The sequence below is a fragment of the Enoplosus armatus genome, chromosome 14, assembly GCF_043641665.1.
Source record: "Enoplosus armatus isolate fEnoArm2 chromosome 14, fEnoArm2.hap1, whole genome shotgun sequence".
NCBI lineage: Eukaryota > Metazoa > Chordata > Actinopteri > Centrarchiformes > Enoplosidae > Enoplosus > Enoplosus armatus.
Window position 1 is genome coordinate 12,765,341 of NC_092193.1, and position 19,973 is coordinate 12,785,313.

Genomic DNA, 19,973 nt, shown 5'->3' on the forward strand with positions numbered 1-19,973 from the left:
AAAGAAGGTTATTCAAAGAGAAGTCGAAGCCTGCAGGCCGTGACTGAAGAGCTCTCAGTTGCAACAGTATGACTTTGACACTGTATTTTCTATGGTTCATCATGTGAAAATCTTGGCTTAAAATATTTTTGCCATGCAGACATTGGGCTGGCTGCAGTGCATCAGCCTGCTGACTATTCAAAATATAATAAATAAATATGTACCATTCTGGTTTGTCTTTGTTTTGTAAGAAAGCATGTAAATTGTACATTTTAGTTTCATTATGCAAACATTAGCAAGAACAATGGCTGTGGCTGAGCTTATGGTGGTTTCTCTGCAAAATCGCCAGAATCGCCTCTGCAGAAGTGCTCGAGGGCTCAGTTGTGAACTTTCATGAAAAGTTGCAAAATGTACACATGGAAAATCCCCTAATTACAACATTTTTATGTGAGAAAATCAGGCCCGAAAAATGTCAGAAAATACGATTTTTGTGTAGCTAAACACATCTGAACACCATAAATGTTCAATATTGCATAGTCAAGGGAAAAGGAGGCATCAGTTTCTCTTTGTGAACCATCCCCTTCTACCTCTCTCTCATCCTCCGTCTACCCTTTCTCCTCATCTCCTCACTCCTCACCCTCTCTCCACAGGAATCGGCACAGAGCTTGTGACGGGGTGAAGCTGATGAAAAGCGGCGTTGTGAGCCATCCCCAGTCTCCCATGCGCTCGTAGAGTCTCTTTACATCTCACTGAACCCAGAAAGTTAACAGGCCCTGGCAGGCATCTGAATAAGAGGGAGGTGCAACCCAGTTCTCCCAGTCAGAGCCTCTCTGTGATGGCGTTGTAAACACCAGGGCTTAATTGGAAAAAACGGCCGGTGAACAGCTTGATTTTCATGAGCCATTTATTGAAGCTCAAAGCTCCGTGAGTTGGAATTGGGGGAGCCGGCACAGGGCCTCATAGATCACAGAGCCATGAAGATTTGACTATTCACAATCTCAACGGAGTTGAATGTGAGGTAAGACTTGATGTTCTGGTTGAGCATCACACTCTACAACGTAAGTTGTTTTTTTTGTTTGTTCTAATTAGAGGTTCACAAGTGAAAATGAGGAAAATGCCTATTATTGGAATGATTTATCTAAATTCATTAAAGTTTTCAGCACTCTTGAACACTGGTAATGAATGAATGAATGCACGCACGAATGGAGGCTGTGAAGCCTGAATATTGCTTAATGAGACTGTTTTTCTTTTTACTAATACTGACTGACCAATTATACCCTACAATTACTTATATTTTAGATTTCATTTCCATCTAATTAAGTCTTTCAGGCTTCATCCATCCAAAAACCCAACCGATAAAGCAACCACTAAATGCATCGCACTCATGCCTCTCCCTCTCGAATGGGCTGGCCTGTGAATGTAGATGTGAGTTGACATGGTTAAGACGGTGAGGTTATGACTAAAAAACAGACGGACAACTGGGCTCCAGGGGAAGAATTAATAAAAAGAGAAAACGTTGAAGAGAGAAACTGGTTAAACTGCGAGCACATTTTGAGCTAAGCTCCACTTCTTTTGTCCTAGTTGTGGTTTTATTTATTAACAGTGTTAACAGGGTTACATTTGGTATGATGTTGTATTTCTATTATATATATAATTTAAAACAGTGGTTCCCGATCTCTTTTGCCCAGCATACCCCCATGCCCTATCAAATGTGCCCAAATACAGTGCATCCGGAAAGTATTCACAGCGCTTCACTTTTTCCACATTTTGTTATGTTGCAGCCTTATACCAAAATGGATTAAATTCATTTTTTTCCTCAAAATTCTACACACAACACCCCATAATGACAACGTGAAAAAAGTTTATTTGAGATTTTTGCAAATTTATTAAAAATAAAAAACCTGAGAAATCACATGTACATAAGTATTCACAGCCTTTGCTCAATACTTTGTTGATGCACCTTTGGCAGCAATTACAGCCTCAAGTCTTTTTGAATATGATGCCACAAGCTTGGCACACCTATCTTTGGGCAGTTTCACCCATTCCTCTTTGCAGCACCTCTCAAGCTCCATCAGGTTGGATGGGAAGCGTCGGTGCACAGCCATTTTCAGATCTCTCCAGAGATGTTCAATCTGATTCAAGTCTGGGCTCTGGCTGGGCCACTCAAGGACATTCACAGAGTTGTCCTGAAGCCACTCCTTTGATATCTTGGCTGTGTGCTTAGGGTCGTTGTCCTGCTGAAAGATAAACCGTCGCCGCAGTCTGAGGTCAAGAGCGCTCTGGAGCAGGTTTTCATCCAGGATGTCTCTGTACTTTGCTGCATTCATCTTTCCCTCTATCCTGACTAGTCTCCCAGTTCCTGCCGCTGAAAAACATCCCCACAGCATGATGCTGCCACCACCATGCTTCACTGTAGGGATGGTATTGGCCTGGTGATGAGCGGTGCCTGGTTTCCTCCAAACGTGACGCCTGGCATTCACACCAAAGAGTTCAATCTTTGTCTCATCAGACCAGAGAATTTTGTTTCTCATGGTCTGAGAGTCCTTCAGGTGCCTTTTGGCAAACTCCAGGCGGGCTGCTATGTGCCTTTTACTAAGGAGTGGCTTCCGTCTGGCCACTCTACCATACAGGCCTGATTGGTGGATTGCTGCAGAGATGGTTGTCCTTCTGGAAGGTTCTCCTCTCTCCACAGAGGAACTCTGGAGCTCTGACAGAGTGACCATCGGGTTCTTGGTCACCTCCCTGACTAAGGCCCTTCTCCCCCGTTTACTCAGTTTAGATGGCCGGCCAGCTCTAGGAAGAGTCCTGGTGGTTCCGAACTTCTTCCACTTACGGATGATGGAGGCCACTGTGCTCATTGGGACCTTCAAAGCAGCAGAAATTTTTCTGTAACCTTCCCCAGATTTGTGCCTCGAGACAATCCTGTCTCGGAGGTCTACAGACAATTCCTTTGACTTCATGCTTGGTTTGTGCTCTGACATGCACTGTCAACTGTGGGACCTTATATAGACAGGTGTGTGCCTTTCCAAATCATGTCCAATCAACTGAATTTACCACAGGTGGACTCCAATTAAGCTGCAGAAACATCTCAAGGATGATCAGTGGAAACAGGATGCACCTGAGCTCAAATTTGAGCTTCATGGCAAAGGCTGTGAATACTTATGTACATGTGATTTCTTAGTTTTTTATTTTTAATAAATTTGCAAAAATTTCAAAAAAACTTTTTTCACATTGTCATTATGGGGTGTTGTGTGTAGAATTTTGAGGAAAAAAATGAATTTAATCCATTTTGGAATAAGGGTGTAACATAACAAAATGTGGAAAAAGTGAAGCGCCGTGAATACTTTCCGGATGCACTGTATCAAACCCTCTGATCTATGGCTTCATAGGATTGTTTGATAGTATTTCTCCACAGAAAAAAACTCATATGTGAATCCACTCAAGACATAGTTGTCCTGGTACTGTAGATGAGGGGTTCTTTTTTTTCAAGTTTGCATTTTTTTAGCTTTCTGTTGTCTTTTCCGTAACTGTTTTAATCAACTTACAGCTGTCTTGTGCAGTCAGACTGTCATAGATATTTAAAGTTGATGTGACAATAACACATTTGTAATCCTACAATATTTCCACGGTTCCCGGTTCAGTGGTTTACATACGTCAGACTCTCTCCTCTTCTTATAGCCAACATGTGTGTTTAGCTATGGCTTAACTGAGTTCACTCTCTGGACTTTGTTCTCACAGTTTGTCTCCAATTAGTTTTTCCTGCTTTGCCATTTTCCTTTTGGGATTTAAGGCCAAATAGGAAATGGAGTTGGATTTTTCAGTGTGCCAGTAGCGCTCCTTAATGCCTACTTACTGCCCCCCCCCCCCCCCCCGCATCAGTTGAACTACACAGAAGTCCTCAGGAGCCATTCAGATATGAGAGCTGACACACATATGAAAGTGTCTCTAGGGGCTGCAGCAACCTGGAGGACGAGCTCAGCAGAGAGCTTGTTCTCTACTTTATCACATCTCCTACAGGATGCTACATGCTCAAGACTTGGGATAGGGATTTTTTTTTTTTGCAGAAGGCACAGCGCCAGGAGTATGTGTCTATGCAAGTATGTGTGTGAGAGAGAGTAAGATCACATTTGGTATTTGAAAGTGCATTTCAGCCTTAATCCAATGCACACACACTCACGTGCATCAATGCACAGTTTGAATTGAACTGAATGGAAATCATGCTGTAATGGCATGTTGAGTAAGACTGTCAGCTTTGTGTTTTCAGTCAACATTTGTAGTTAAAGACCAGGAATAAACAAGGAATGTTGGGAATGTCAGCCTCAATGTTTGGAAGGAAAAGCCCCCACTAAAAAAGAAAAGGCTCATGTTGCCATCTTGACTTTACACAAACGGCAACTCTGAGAAAAGAAAGTCGTGGTTACACAAACACGTGGGCATAATCACAGCTGTCATATGCAAGTGTCACACGGTTTGGGTTGAGAAATTTCTTCCTCAAGGCTTAGGAAACATTTTTAAAAACCATCTGGGTAAAGAGGCACATGATGGTCAACACAAACAGAAAATGTTCACAAGTTTGTGTTAATGTTTCTGTTTAGCTCAGTGCGTAAAAAACCTTCCTGTAGTCAAGATTAGGCACCGGTCTGTTTTGTTAACAGGTGACACTGATTAACAGCGATTACCTGAGAGAGGGACCGGCTTCTGAGACAATAAAGACATGAGAAAATGTGACACAGTGAGGAGATTAATGCAAGTAAAATATTCAGTTACTGTCATGTTGATAGAAATTGAGTTTGAAGAGAGTCTTAAGACAGGAGTTGTATTATTTATTTTTTGCACTGCAGGGTGATCATTTCTAATTGCACTTGCTTGCTGTGACAAAATGTTCCTGTAGCTACAAATGAGAAATTAAGGAGATCTGCTTCAGCCTGAATGATTTCTTTATCATTTTCTCTTCAACGACAACTGCATACAAGTCTTAAGTCATTTAAAAAAAGAACAAAACAGGGAAGTGCATTTTTTCTTTTTACTTCTTGGTTGCCCCATAACCACATAATGTGACGTCACTGTCACTGTGTACGTTTTTCTTGTAAGACTATCAGACATTTCTGTTCGTAGGAAACTCCAGTCGAAGTCTGTTTGTAAAGATAATGACGCAGCAATTTTAATGTTGCATTAATCCGCCTTAACACTCAACTGTCCCTTAACTGTTTGATCTCAGAGACTATCTATCTGTTGGCTGCTTTTCACAGTTTTTTTTAGAATCATCTATTTTTTGTCCTGTGTCTTTTTCTAGCCACATTAAACTCAAATATCCATGGCAACCCAAGACGTCGGCTAACTTGAGTGACTCTTTATTCCCACGATGTCTCATTTTGCTTTGCTGTATTTGGAAATACTGGGGGAGAAAAGAGGAACTTAGAAAGTCCCCATTGATTCAGTTTAAGCACTTTGGAAAATACTTCCTTTACTGCAAGCTGACTTATTTATTTATGCAGCAGAATAGACCAAAGTTCTGTTCAAGAGGCCAAGAAAGAAATGTTTAACATAATGTCCCAGAAGACAGCCTGTGTCATACGATAACTATGCTGAGATCATTACGTAATTAAATGTTACAATACCTCAGCCTGACCTCAGAGCTGGAATGTGCAATTAAGTGTTCTAGTAAAAGCCTGACGTTTACATGCCAACCAATAGCTCCTCAATGATGGCTTTTCTTGAGAGGAAAAGGCAATTCCTTATATAGACTAATCATGTCTTTCCCCGTCTTGCTCTCTCTGCCTGTGTTCACAGCGCTGGGCTCAAACATTTTATAGAACTGAATCACAGCTCGGGTTTGCCTCTAGGGGGGACGGGTTTTATTAGCAGACTATTTCTGGACAGTTGTCAGATTCCACTACAACAAGCCTTTAGTCACTTTTCATTAGCGCTCACATTCAAGAACCCACAGAGTGCTCAGCATCGGGTTCACACTCACTCATATATTGCAGCATGTGTTGGCAGAACCAGTGGGTCGTGGTGATTTGTAATGTCCTTTAGCACAGTCCAGTAATTCCACAAGGCTTTCCTTAATGCTACTAGTAATGTCACAGTCTCTTTTTTGCTATCATGATTGTATGGTCAGTGATCCAATGTGAGCTCAGAGCTCCTTCCTGCAATTTGTTCAGCTACAGACCCGACATGGATAAAGGGATATATTGTTTGAGCTTTTCCCTCATAGGTGAACTCGACTGAGAATAAGGTTTCTATAAACCAGATAGGAGCTAGGTCCATTATAGCACAGGGTCAACGGAGTATAAACTGAGAGTAAGGTTTCCATGGAGGAAATGGGACGCATATTAGGGTCACTGCAGTGTAAGTTGAACATAAGGTATCCTCAGAGGAAAGGGGAGTTATAATAGGGTCCTAATATAAGGAACAAAATAAAGTCTCTGCCAAGGAAATGGCAAAAATAAGACAGTTTTCCCCACCATGCATTCATAAAGCAACAACTGCACATCTGTACGGTGAAAAGCGGATCAAAGATTTTCAAATGATCCCTGCACGTATAAAAGTGTATCTGTACTTAAAGCAAATCTTTGCAATGAAAAGATGACTTCTGCACGCAGGGACGTCTGCAAGTAGCAATCAAAAGCAGCAAATGGAATATATAGCGAAATCATTTTCATATAAACTGCTTTAAAGAAGGATTTCCATCAAGGAAAGTGCTGCTGCACACAGGTCATTAATCAACGCTTGCTCGAGGTGACTGGACACTGTAGTGCCTCGACAGCAGCTGTGATATAGCTTCACTGTGTAGCAGCACTACACGCCCTGCCAGTCAGACAGCACCCTCTATGTTGACCGTGTGTGTGTCTGTGTGTGTGTGCGGGCGGGTGGTTGCTCTTTGTCTAAGATGGCTCTGACACACCTGCAGACATGGTGAGGCTTGTCTCATCAATTTTCATGTAAGCATGCCCCATAGCTACGAAAAAACAGCCAGCATGTTCAGCCAGTCGGATGGCCATGAGGCCTGTTTTCAAGATTATCAGAGAAAATGTTTACATCTACAGTAGCGACAGTAGATCATTATAAAATTATAAAATCATATTTCAGATGAAGGACACATCATTTGCTTTTATGTATCAATATCCTTATGTGACTTTTTGATGTTTTCATCGCCACTAAATTCCTCATTCGTTATTTTCTAAATTCTTGAATAGCTGAACTGACTCTGTAAAAGAAACAACAGACAAAAAAACAGTTTCAAAAAAATGAAACCATTTTTAAAGAAAGTCCGTGGTGGTTATGTGACTTGACTCTGCAGGCCCACATTAACCACTGTTTCATGTTCATGCATTAAACCTACTGTGCACATTAACTGATAACTTACCCCTTTGAGGAGTGGAGAGTAAATAGACTGCTATTTAATGTCAGCAGAACACTTTTTCCCCCCTTTTTTCTTACTTGAATAAAAATCCTCTTTTGCTTGACTGAACTGAAAGGGCATTGACCACAACGCTAAAGGCATAGTATGTGTTTTTATGTGTATGTGTGCACTTCACATGACCTCACTCTTTCATATCTCACTTGCATCTGACTCTTACCCCTGGTGGTATTCATAATACACACTTTCACAGCTTTCATTTCCCTTTTTTTAATTCCCATTTTGGCACTCTGAGATGGGTGGAGTGGTGTTTGTTTGAGTGATTTAGTGTTATTATGCAAAATGCTGCAGCCTTGTTGCAAGGTTTTCAGATCAGTGCATGTAGGAGAGCCTTTCTTTTAATATCCTAACATGGGGGATTTGTTTTGAGACACATTTAATAAAGGCTTCTCATGATTTTGTTTCATATTCAGTTTACCTAAGTTTCCCTCTCCTGTCTGACATCATTCAGTGCTTGTGTGAGTCAAGAAAAGCAACCGCAAGAATCCAGTTCACCATGCAGGAAACACATAATCGCAGACAGAGGGCCCATTCTTACACAAAGTGGGCAGGGTGCAGTGACGTTGTAACCAAAACACACACTCACTCAGAGAGAGAGGAGGAGGAGGAGGAGGAGGACGGGAAACAACGGTAGAGAGGGAAACAGGAACAGAAAGTGAAGACATGTCAAGATGTCTGGGTGAGGGGGACCAGAACAGAGCAGAAGCCAGATGCCAAAACAGAAACAACACAAGTTTGAGCGGCTGACTGGATTAGACAGGAGGGGAGAGCTGACCTGCCACTTCACAAGTGCCTGAGGGGTAAGGTGCTGCTTTCAAAGAGACCTTGAGTACCAGCAACATGAAATACTTTGAAACTGTTCTGAGTGGTTTATATAAGCTGTTGATGCTTTTTGTTGTGTGACAGCGGGGAAAACTGAAGCAGAATTGCTGCAACTGTGGCAAACTCCTTTAAAAAAAAAAAAAAAAAAGCCTTGGCAGCGGTTAGATTTGACAGGATGTCTGACAAGTTACAACGATAAGCTGATAAGTTTCTTCCTGCCTTTGAGTGCCGTGAAGCGTCACTATAATATACTCTTCTTGTTTCTTGACTTTTTAGAATAATTGAAATTTTCACTTTATGAAAACTTTGTCATTAGTTATAATCGTCATGTTTTCTGTTCGGTGGATCTTTGCAGAAAACATTTTTTGGCTCAAATATTTACTGATGAAGGTTTTGGTTTCATCTGAAGACGTACCTGTAAGCATGTCTTCCACTTTGCTCCTTTCACAGTTGACACAAGTCTGAACTGTCTTGTGCACTTGCTCTTACTCGCTGTGGAGACCATCAGCAGGCCTGTAGCTGCCAAAGCCAAACAGCTGCACTTGATGTTATAGCTCATGTTTTATGTGAAAAAAAACAACAAAGCAGTATGACTTTAATCGTTTGTTGGTGGCTGAGTCAAGTTAAACTGAACTTGTCCAAGCACTGTGTGTTACAGTAAAGGGATGAGGGATTTGCTCTGACCGTGTGCTCGGGGCAAGTCATTAAAGATTCCTGCCTTGCCTTCTGTCACAACTTTGTCTTTTAGGTCGCACATGTTCGTTAAAAAGCAGCAGGGCCTAACTGAGTGCAATCATAACATATTTCTCAGCCCCTTCCTGGCTTTGTGTGCCCCAGGAATGGCCTTTTCCTGCATATGAATGGCTCCAGGAGAGCACAATGTCATGAGAAAGCGAAGTACCCGGAGTCTTAGAAAGGCATCTCAGTGAGATGATATGAACAGGAAATATTTGAACCCTGTGGCCTCATTTAAAACATATTTAGACTCCATCTGTTGTATAAACATGGCTATATTCTCTTTATAAATGACGTCTTCTGTTCTGTACCTTCGTTAAATCGCGAACTAACCTCAGTTCAGAAATGCGTCATCAGCACTGACAGTGTGAACACCCTCAGTTACTCACAGTACTTAAAATGCTGAGAAAGAGCGTCTTGCCACAATAATACTGAGTAAGTGTTTACCTTCAGCAAGTTTGAACATCCAAGTGAGTAACCATTTTAACTTACTTTTAAATTACTATTCTGACTGCTGAGTCTTTGTATGAGAACACATAGAAAAGACTAAATGAGGTCATAACATCAATGATATAAGATCCTTTTTTAACATTTTCTCTGTTGGTTAGTGTGGACACTGGCTGATCTCATTCTTCCTGGCCAGAGACTAAAATAATCACAACACTTAGTGACTTATGTAATGACTTTACCACGCTGTTAGTCATCTCTTTGATATAGAGAGATCACACCTCTGTGTGGCTTTTGTCTCTGGCCTTTGTCTCTCTCTCTCTCCTACAGACTTATTGTTTGGTGACTCCGGCTTGTCGTGTTGACAGTGTTTTTCATAATGTGAGGGAGATCAGAGAGTACACAAAGGTGCTGCTGCTCAGCCAAGCTCATCACAACAACATGTACCAACAGCAAAGAAAATAATCAAGAATAATGTGGCAGTGACATCGTGGCTCCCAACAATGTCTCCCTTCAGTATTATTTATAATCAAGTTTCCATCCAAATGTAACGCATATTCTAACAGATTTTCCAGAAAATCAGCAAAAGGAAATGGTAATCCATCCACTGCTGATAGGTCACTATTAGGATTTGAATGCATTGAGTTTAACGGTTTGTGATGCTAATGCTCAATTTGGGTGCGATTAAACCATTGCAGAAGAAGAGGGCACAACAAGATGACGCTCCACACATACCTGATGTTTCATCTTCCACCATTTAAGCCATGTTAAGATCACATGCTTCATAAATGTCAGGATTTATTCACTAAGTCTCTGTTTCCATTGCAGTTTGTCGCTTTTTGATTTTATCGATACACCTGATACACACGTCAATATGCTGTTGACTATTCTCCCACAATGCAATGCACAGAGGAAATGGAGGAGTTTCTCACAGCTGCAAAAAAGTCAAACCAATTGTGGATGGTGGTGAAACAGCTGCAGGAACACTGCAGAAAACAAAACAAAAACTAGTAGGATTTTTGGAAAAACATTTTTGTTTTTTTCTGTCAAGTATAATTGGCAGTGACACATGTATTGCATAATTTCCTGTTAGTATAAAAACTGTATACTACAAAGTGTAGTATGTGATGTATACAGTGAATATGTAGTTATGGTTTTTTCTTTGTTTTTTAGAGGGCTGAAAAGGGAAAATGATCAAGTAATCCACAACAAAAAGAAACAAAGATTAGAGGAAAATAGCTAGCTTTCACCTAAAATCCAAAAACAAACATGTACTTTTAAGGTTCATGAGAACAGCAATGCTTGGCCTAAAATGCAAAGCTGCGTATGTACCCTTGTTTTTAAAATATAAGTAAGTGAATAAAATAAAAATATGTAACCAACAAGCAGAGGTTCAAATGTGCTCATTTCTTTTAGATCTGCTCTATTTTTAGAGATGAGACGGCTCTCTCTGAACTCTTGCTTTGGCGTTTCAGGTGACTCTTGCTACTTAGCTTTAAGCGCTCAGCTTCCTGTTGAGCAAATGAACAGGAGGGAAGTTAGCAGGCTGTCTGCGGGTAAACCAATTTCACACCTGAGACGCAACGCACGGCGGCAGCCACACCGAATGTATTTGCTCTCGTCTTGCAGGTGCATCTTCCCCTCGCTCTCTCTCTCTCTCTCTCTCTGCCTAAGAAGCAGCCAAATGTGAGATGAAAATCTTTTCTCCCTCCTGCATCTAGAATACAAAGAAGCTCTGTAGTCGAGAGCTACAGAGAATCTAAGGGACAAACTTGAGTCATTGTTTGAAATCATCTGAAGAACTATAGTTGTTTAACAGCTTTTAAATAGAGAATTTGCCTCAAGGCCTCAGACTTAACAAAAAGTCTATACTCTTAGCAAAAAAGGGAACAATATTACTTTTATTTCTAAGACTTTTTCTTTTGCAGACCTGCTTCTTCATATGAAGTACCTCTCCTCGTGTTTTCTTCTTTAGGAGAGCTGTTAAGAGGAGATTTCATCTGAGGCCAGAGGAAATAGTTGCATTCAGACATTTATGAAAACTTCAGCCAGATCCCATCCATCTCCTCCAATGGGAACCATTAGCGGGGTATATTCAGATGAATCTCCTGCAGCAGGTCTCTCTCTAGCCTACCTCTCCTTTTTTTTTACTGAAGCTCTGTCGCACTCTCCGTCTCAGCGGGACTCTTAGAAAGATTGGTTACCTCTATCTCTGTCTGGCCTTCCCTCAGACACAATCTTCTTCCGTTTCGTCCTCTCTCTCTCTCTCTCTCTCTCTCTCTCTCTCTCTCTCTCTCTCTCTCTCTCTCTCTCTTTCTCTCTCTCTCTCTCTCTCTTTCTCTCTCTCTCTCTCTCTCTCTCCCTCTTTTCCTCAGTGGGACTCTTAGAGAGATCTGTCCTGAATCCTGAATGGCTCCTCTGCAGTATTAATGAGGAGAAAGCTGAAAATCCGAAGCTGACACTGACAAGAGGGGGAGAGCAGGAGAGTAGAGACGTTAAAGACAGAGACAGAAAGATGGATTGGAGGCAGGGAAGGGAAAGGGTGGGGGGGTGGTGGTGAGAGAAGACGAGCTGTCTGCTGGAAACCAAATTTCTCTCCATATTCACTTTCTCTTTTTTTTGTTCCACAGACACACCCAAATTGAACCACCTCTCTACAACTGGATTAAACTAAAGCGAAAGCCAAAGGGCAAGAAGACACGAGAAGCCTCCAGAAGACAAAGAACAAGAAAACTGTTGCCAAGCAGCATAAACAAACTTGGCTGAAGTGCGGATTTTGGCCTTTTCTTCCTGCATCAAGATCAGAATCATCACAACTGGGGCGATTTCAAAGAAAAACTTTGAAATAAACAAATGAGCTTTTGGTCTTTTGTTTAAAAAATGCTTTGGCTTTGTCAACACCTCATACAACTCTTTAAGGAAGAAGACATACATGAAGTCACCCTCCATGCTTCCCGTGTTTCCATCTAACATAAACAACACAAGCCTCATAGGTGGATAGTGCTGTGTTTCAGGGCAGCTATCTAAACTCTGATCATCATAAGCAGAAAAACATGAAAGTTCAACGTCAACTCATCAAAAATATCTGACCTGACGGCTGTTGGATGGATGTTTGATGTTTCGTTGAGAGTAAAACTTCATATCTTATAACTTTAAAGCTGGAGCCAGATTACATAAAAGGACTTTTATCTTAAATTAACACCATATCTTAATTACTTTGGTGTCTCCAGCAGCTTAATATGCACATTTACTGACTTAAAAACTTTACAACCCTCTAAAGGATTTATTAAAACTTTTCAACTGCCAGACAGACTCAATTAAAAGGAGCCACAGCTCCGTATCCAAAAGCCATGGATGGGAAAACAGACAGCATCCAGGATTTTTTCAACCAACTTTGGAGCTTTGCTACAGACAAACACGACCAGGGGGTCTTCAACACAGTCTGCCTGGTGGTCCTCCTAACTCTTCCCCTGCTGGTCCTCCTCACCACTTTGGTGGTGTGCTGCCACTGCTGCTGCTGTCGCCATGCCAACAGCTGCTGTTGCTGCTGCTGCGGAGACGCCATGGCAACCGCAAGGTCAGAAGCAAAGAAGAAAAAGAATTTGACGAATACCGAAGACTTGTGGATCTCTGTCAAGACGGGGCCGATGACACCTGACAGGGTCGCCCTGGCCATGGAGTAGGAAGCCCTTTTTTTGTAGTTTTAGTGGGCCAGTTGGTGCAGTGGAGCTGATGGAGCTTCTCAAAAGAGTAAAACTCAAACTTGACTCAAAGGGGGGCTAAAGACATTAATCAAAGTAATGAGAAGGACTTCACATTGTAACTGGGCACAGATATGGTTGAAATATGTAAACTGTACACATTCTTGTCATTTTTGGATTCATGTGAGGTCGTATGTGGGCGATGTTTACAACATTTTGTATGAGCTTTTTAGTGCGTGGTACATAAAGGAAGAAATATGCTAGACAGAGGCATATATATACCTGCAAATGTGTGTGTGTGTGTGTGTGTGTGTGTGTGTGAGAGAGAGAGAGAGAGAGAAATACAGTGTTATTGAGAGCACTTTGTTCTTAGTGCTCCCATGTGAAATTCATATGCGTCTGTATTTGGGAGAGAGAGCCAATTTAAGGTCTGCCCAGTGTTCAGATGGCTGTAAAACTGCCTCCTTCTCACATTCAGACTACAATCTAGACTGATAATTGACTCTCACTTTCTACAGTGAAAGCCACCGACGTCCAAAAAGTCTAACTCACAGGATGCAGAAAGAAAAGTTCTTTCATTCTGATTATATATAACATGAGACAGTGTAGGCCCCAGGAGAGACACTTCTCCTAGTTACAGAATTCAGGTCAAGTGAGCCTTAAAGGCACGATTCATAATACAAATGTATTGAAAACCAGCAAAAGGTAAAAAAAAGAAATTGGAATCTGCTGATTGACAGATCTTTTAATGTACTGGTTGACAAAAATCATAGGATTTACTGAAGATTTGGATTTAAGTGAAACATTAGACTTAGAAATGTTCTTAAATTTAAGAGAAGTTGGTAAAGAGTAGATCCTAGATGACTGCAGCACAGAAACAGAGGTGAGCACAGACCTTTTGAAAAATTACACAAAACATAATTGGTCACACTGAGCCCACTTGTTTGATTGGATGTTACACCACTTTTCTTTTCTTGCATCTATCAGTGCTGCAAACAACACGAATTAAGCTGCCAGCAGCAGAATTTCTTTCTTACTCCAGATGTTTTTTTGTTTCATTTCAGCCGATTTCCTATTATTTCATCCCTATATATTAATATATAAAATAAGACTGTTAATTTCACATGTTTATTGTTACTGGAGATAAAACTTAAAATGACATATGTTTTTGCAGAAAAACAGCACTGAGTGAAATGTAAAGTTTTCTTAAACAAAGAATGAACAATACAACAGATCTGTGTCTTTCATTGACTATTCCAAAAAAAAGTGGCTTAATTAACTTTTTTTCCCTAAGTTGTCTTTAGAGCATTCTTGGCTGTATGTCTTAAACGTTTGATTAATACAGGCCCAGATTTGTTTACATCAATAATGATCGTAAATACAGCAGCATTTCAATTACATTCATTTACATTTACAGTATATATATAACTTATGTGGTCCACAAAATGAGGTTTAAAACACACTCAAAGCTATTTTTGAACTTATTCAACTTGACATATTTTTAACATATTAAAAAAGAAGAGAAACCCTGAAGTAATCAAATGATTTGAGCTTCAAGTGGATTGTGCTTAAAGGCTCTTTTTTTTAAGTGTATGACATCTCAAAGCCCAATTAAGCAGAAGCGTCTCAGCAGTATCATCATCTTTATGCATTACCTTGCACTGGCACTAAGTTGATCTTCTTGCTCAAGTGCTTCTGGGAAAACATTTCATTACTGCTCAGACAGACACATTCCCATGTGGAAACTTGGGTTTGTCTCTTCTACTTCATGAAACTGTACTTGTTGGGTTTAATTTGAAAGCTTGGCCTACAAAATGAAAGCCTGTGTAGCAACGCATGATCACTTATCATGATCATGCCCAGACTGAGAGGTTTGCCAAGAAATAACATCACCGACATGTTCAGGGGTTGGCTGAACACGCCATTGTGGTTTGTATTTGTCAGAGAGAGATTTACAGTCACTCCCTGTTCATTATTACCGACTGAGACAAGTTTTCTTAACAGCATAACAACGATACAGATGGGGTGTAGATAAAAGATTAAAGGAATAGTTAGGAAATATACTTATTTGCTTTCTTGCCAAGAGTTAGATGAGAAGCTTGATACCGTGCTCAGGTCTGTATGGTAAATATTTAGCTGGAGCCAGCAGCTGGTTAGCTTAGCTTAGCACAAAGACTGGAAACAGGGGGAAACAGCTACCCTGGCTCTGTGCAAAGTAAAATAATAATTAACATAACTTGTAGTGTGTGAGAGTGTGTGCGGGGATTTTGTGTTGTACTATTTCTTGGCCGGGACCAGTTGCTGGACTCCAGGAAGTAGTCCCACACATAACCTCATTTTCATTTTTACAATTTGGTTTTTGCACAGATTAAACAAATGAGATATAACATGTCAATTAGTGAGCTTTAGAGGTGTTCTTATGGGAAGATTTGTTACCTTCAGACAGAGCCAGGCTAGCTGACCCCCCGTTTCCAGTCTTTGTGCTAAGCTAAGCCAGCTGACTGCTGGCTCCAAATTACAAATTAGCTACACATTTGGCGTACAGCCATGATTGTGGTAGCTATCTTTATATAAGTGAGTTTTGAGAAGAGATTTAGAGGATTAAGCTGACCGGAGATGTTGAGTCACAGCAGGGAGGTCTCATGCTGAAAGATCTAAAACCAAACTGGTCATTGATCTTAAGCACTGTGGGATGGTTGAAACTAACACATCATGCGATTGTTGATCTTATAGAAGAGTCGACTCTCTTTTGCTTTCAGTATTCTGCCAGTTGTAAGTATAATTACAAGGACAAATGCAGGCAGGCAGGAAAAATTATGTGCTTCTGTTTCTACTTAACATGTTCAATCATTCAGACATAAATGCTAATAATTTTTTAATTCATTACATCTCAGTTGCCTCCCAGCTGCATTCAGTTACCAGCTGACCATGAGTTACTGATCCTCATTATCAGTTTTACCATCCATCATACAGTATTGTGAGTGTTTTTACACCTCTGTCCTATAAATATATATTATGCGGAAGTACTGGTTGCTTCAGTGAGATCTTCTCACCACCTGATTGGCAGCATTTGTAATGTGTTTTGACTTCTCTCACTTTTAATATAATTTCTAGGGAGTTTGTGAATCAGCTGCAGGAGTCAAGAGGAAGGGAATATAAAATATACATTTTGCTGTTTTCCCTTTGTCAGTTCTCAGTTCTCAGTGATCAGAGGGAACTGAGGTGGGAGGATTCATCATCTGTTTGAACAGCAAATCTGCCATCCTGGATAGTTTTCTATATGATAAGCACCACATTTTTGATCCCATTCAATTATGCATGACGTTGTATATTTAGAAGATGTTTTTGTTGTTCCACAGTTGGAAAAAATGCTGAGGCGATTCTTTTTTTTTTAATTATGTGCCTGGCTGGGCTTTGTTGGTAGCTCTGCATGCATAATTTATCCTGACATATAGAGATACTATGAGAGAGAACAATGTGGAAGTTGACAGGGAGAGAAATAAAGTTGTTGTTTTTTTAGCTTTGTGGAATCTCATCTTTCTATTTCTAATATGAAGTTAACGGAGCCTTTGAGTTTTGACATAAAGTCATTATCTTTATGTGTGAACTTGTCATATATATTATAGGCCTCTTCATTCAACGTGGCTGCTAAGACTCAGACAGTATGCTCACAATACTTCAATATCTATGCAGCTGATGCATTTATTTTGAGTATACATGCACCACAATGGGAACAAAGCTCCTTGTCATTTTCGCAGACTGTTAACACACTGTGTTTATTGAGACCACAGGAATTGTGACAATGAAATGTGAGAAAAAAACATTCACATACACACATACAGCATGACATCTGCTATGCATGGCATCCTATTACACTAACATCCACTTTTACTGCAATGAATTACGGAAAATAAACAGATAAAATAATCTTTTGGAAGGTTTCTCATGGTATAAACTGTGTAAACAAACAAAACTGAAAGCTGCTGAGGCAATGCAATTAATAAGCACTTCTGCCTCTAGTGATCTTCATGAACATGTAATTTACATCATCGGTTTGATGGCCGTAGCGGAGCAATCTTTAATGCAAGTAATCAGTTTGGCTTGAGGAGCAATTCTTTCTTTGACCATATTATGGCTCAGACATGCACTATGGGAAATTTGTTCCGTCTCACGGATTCCTGATTCTTAACCTCCGTGAGATGTTCGGTGTTGTCAAAGTATTAGCATAACTTAAATCTCAGCATGTAAACAACATGTTTGTTTATTTCATTCTTTAAGGCCCGAGGTGTCTTTGAGAAGGACCTTTCACAACTTGTCACTTTTTTCAGTGTGATGTGTGAATGTGGAGGTGTATCCAACTCCCTGACAAATCTTTTTTACCACTTGTGTGCTTAGCCAAGGTGTGGTGAATTGTAAACAACAATCAATGTATTGACAGGAACACTTTACAGTAGCTCCGTACTCGACCCCTTGTACTGAGACAAGCCTCGAGGAGCATCTCCCTCAGGGAAACTAGTATCAAGTCACCTAGCCTGTTGAATATGTATATAATATAAACTAAGCAGGCCAGTCAGCTGTGGCTCTTGACTTTTGTGTGGTTATCATGGTTAAAGCGCATACCACATAACTGCAATGCCCCACACCGCATTTCATAGCTCCTCTCTATCTGCTGTTGTTTCCTGTCAAATAAAGGTATTTGAAAATATTTTGACAATATTTCATTCCCCTGGATGAACAGTGTTTTAATGAACATGCACTTTGAATATAATGTAGAGAAGAATTTGCACCAAGATCTTGGGCACTGGTACTTTCTTGTTCTCATTTGCTGAGCAATAGTTGATATTTTGACAAATAGAAGTTCATTGTGAATGTCTGTTCTGTTCTGTCCTCTTCTTCTTTTCTTCTTCTTCTTCTTCTTCTTCTTCTTCTTCTTCTTCTCTTCTCTTCTGTCTGGTTAGTACTTCTCTCTTTCCATGAATGGCTCACACTCCACCCCTTAAAACAAACACTCCCTTGTTACAACACTACCAACTTCTCTCATGGAAAAAATGTATCACACTGAACCCAAGGCGTATAAGTGTCAACCCAAGAGCCACAGACAGACAAATGTGTATGTCTGCAAGCTTATGCTGTACACTGTACTGTATATAACCACATACAGGAGAAAGATAGAAAGAGAGAGAGAGAGGGAACACTGCTCTGTCTCTCCTCTCTGTTTATCCTGGCACAAAGGAAACCACTTGCCTCGCAAAGCAATGGCAGGAACCAATCTCCTTAAAGTAATTTGCAATCACTGTGGCTGAAAAGGCCTTTCGCATCAATGAGCTTTTGTGAGACATTTCATTTCAAAGTTGAAAATGCTATGCTCGAAATATTTGCTGCCAAATTTTAGGCAGCAACCTTCTCACACTCTTATTTGATTTCGATGAATACACATTTTCTTTTCACTTTGTCATTTGAGGAAGGAATGGCGTTCCCGAAGTGGTGCAGAGTTGTTTGAATGGATCATGTATCTGTATTTTAAATGGTGTAATGTGCTGTTTATAATCCTTTCCATGCACTTTTAGCAGTTGTGGTTGGTTCAGGCCCAGACAGATACAGAATTGGGAAACTGTTGTGAGACCAGACAGCAAACAGTCACCAGCGCCTGCAAGTATAGTTGCTCAATTCAGTATGATGAAAGTGTTGTACTGTGGGAGCACTGTAGATCTAGTTAAAGACAAGTTGCTCAATTCAGTATGATGAAAATGTTGTACTGCGGGAACACTGCACTTCTAAAGACAATCAACTAAAGAGAGTGGCGGCGCTCATTGAGCGGTTTTATTGGAAGGTGTCATCCAAGTTTCATGATAGATTTGTAATGTAAACTCAAAATACAAACTGAGCAAACTCCATCTGCTGACATTGTGACGTTGAAAAAAGCTAATAAATTGATGATGTTGTCAAATTAATAATGCAACTTGTCATGATGTAGATCATTGAACTAAAGCTACTGATAGTCCTCAGATATATTGTGCTTGCAGAGGACTTTGTGTCGGTCTGTCACTAAATACTGAAATACTGAAATAGTTGGACTAGTTGGAAGGATTGGCATGAACATTCATGGCCCCTAGAGGATGAATCCCAATGAATTAGGTGATCCCTTGACCTTTTCTCTATTTTTGTTTCAGAGTGAAATATCTCGACAACAATTGGATGGATTACCATGAAATCTGATGAATACATTCCCCCACAGTAACTTTAATAACTTTGATGATCCCTTTTCTTTTCATCTGGTGCCATCATCAGGTCAAAATGTCTAGCTAACACGCTAAACTAAGATGGTGAACACGACATGACATGCCTGTATGTACATCGATGTTCCTCCTGTTCATACTGGCTGTAAAGAGATCCCTTCTTAAAGCAAGTGAAGGTCGACAAAATCATTCTGTGTAAAAATGCCCTTTCAAGTTCAGCTGAAGCTAATATGAGCCTCCAGCAGTCTATAGGCACATTAAAATTGGGTAAGGAAGGAATAAATTGTGGAAACTAATGTTAAAAAGAGGTCTACTAATACATCGATGGTGTGGGCATGTTAGCATGCCGAAGTTAGCATGTAGCTCAAAAGTCAGTACAACCTCACAGAGAGGCCAGGGTGTCTGTAGACTTGTGTTATCTCTAGATGGATCAATACAATGGTATAGCACTACAGTAGTAGTTCAAATATATAAAACCCATCCTGACATTCCCATGATAAACTTTCAACTTCCACTTCTGCAAAAAGATTCTAATTCTATGTAATTATATTGTTTAACCCATGTTCCTTAAGGTTCTCGCTGTCCTTGGATGAGGAAAATGACAATGTCTTCTTATGAAAAAACCTTTAT

At 40.3% G+C, this 19,973-nt stretch overlaps 1 protein-coding gene across 1 annotated transcript; it reads left to right on the forward strand.

Moving 5' to 3' along the window:
- Positions 1-8,053: 8,053 nt before the first annotated feature.
- LOC139296576 (uncharacterized protein KIAA0040 homolog) lies at positions 8,054-14,341 on the forward strand. Its single transcript, XM_070919018.1, has 2 exons — positions 8,054-8,202; positions 12,037-14,341. Exon 2 carries the CDS (start codon positions 12,757-12,759, stop codon positions 13,087-13,089), a length of 333 nt encoding a protein of 110 aa, XP_070775119.1. The 5' UTR covers positions 8,054-8,202; positions 12,037-12,756; the 3' UTR covers positions 13,090-14,341.
- The last annotated feature ends 5,632 nt before the right edge of the window (positions 14,342-19,973 follow it).

Coding starts and splice junctions, on each gene's coding strand:
- LOC139296576 (XM_070919018.1), top strand. CDS start 12,757: ATGGATGGGAAAACAGACAGCATCCAGGATTTTTTCAACCAACTTTGG.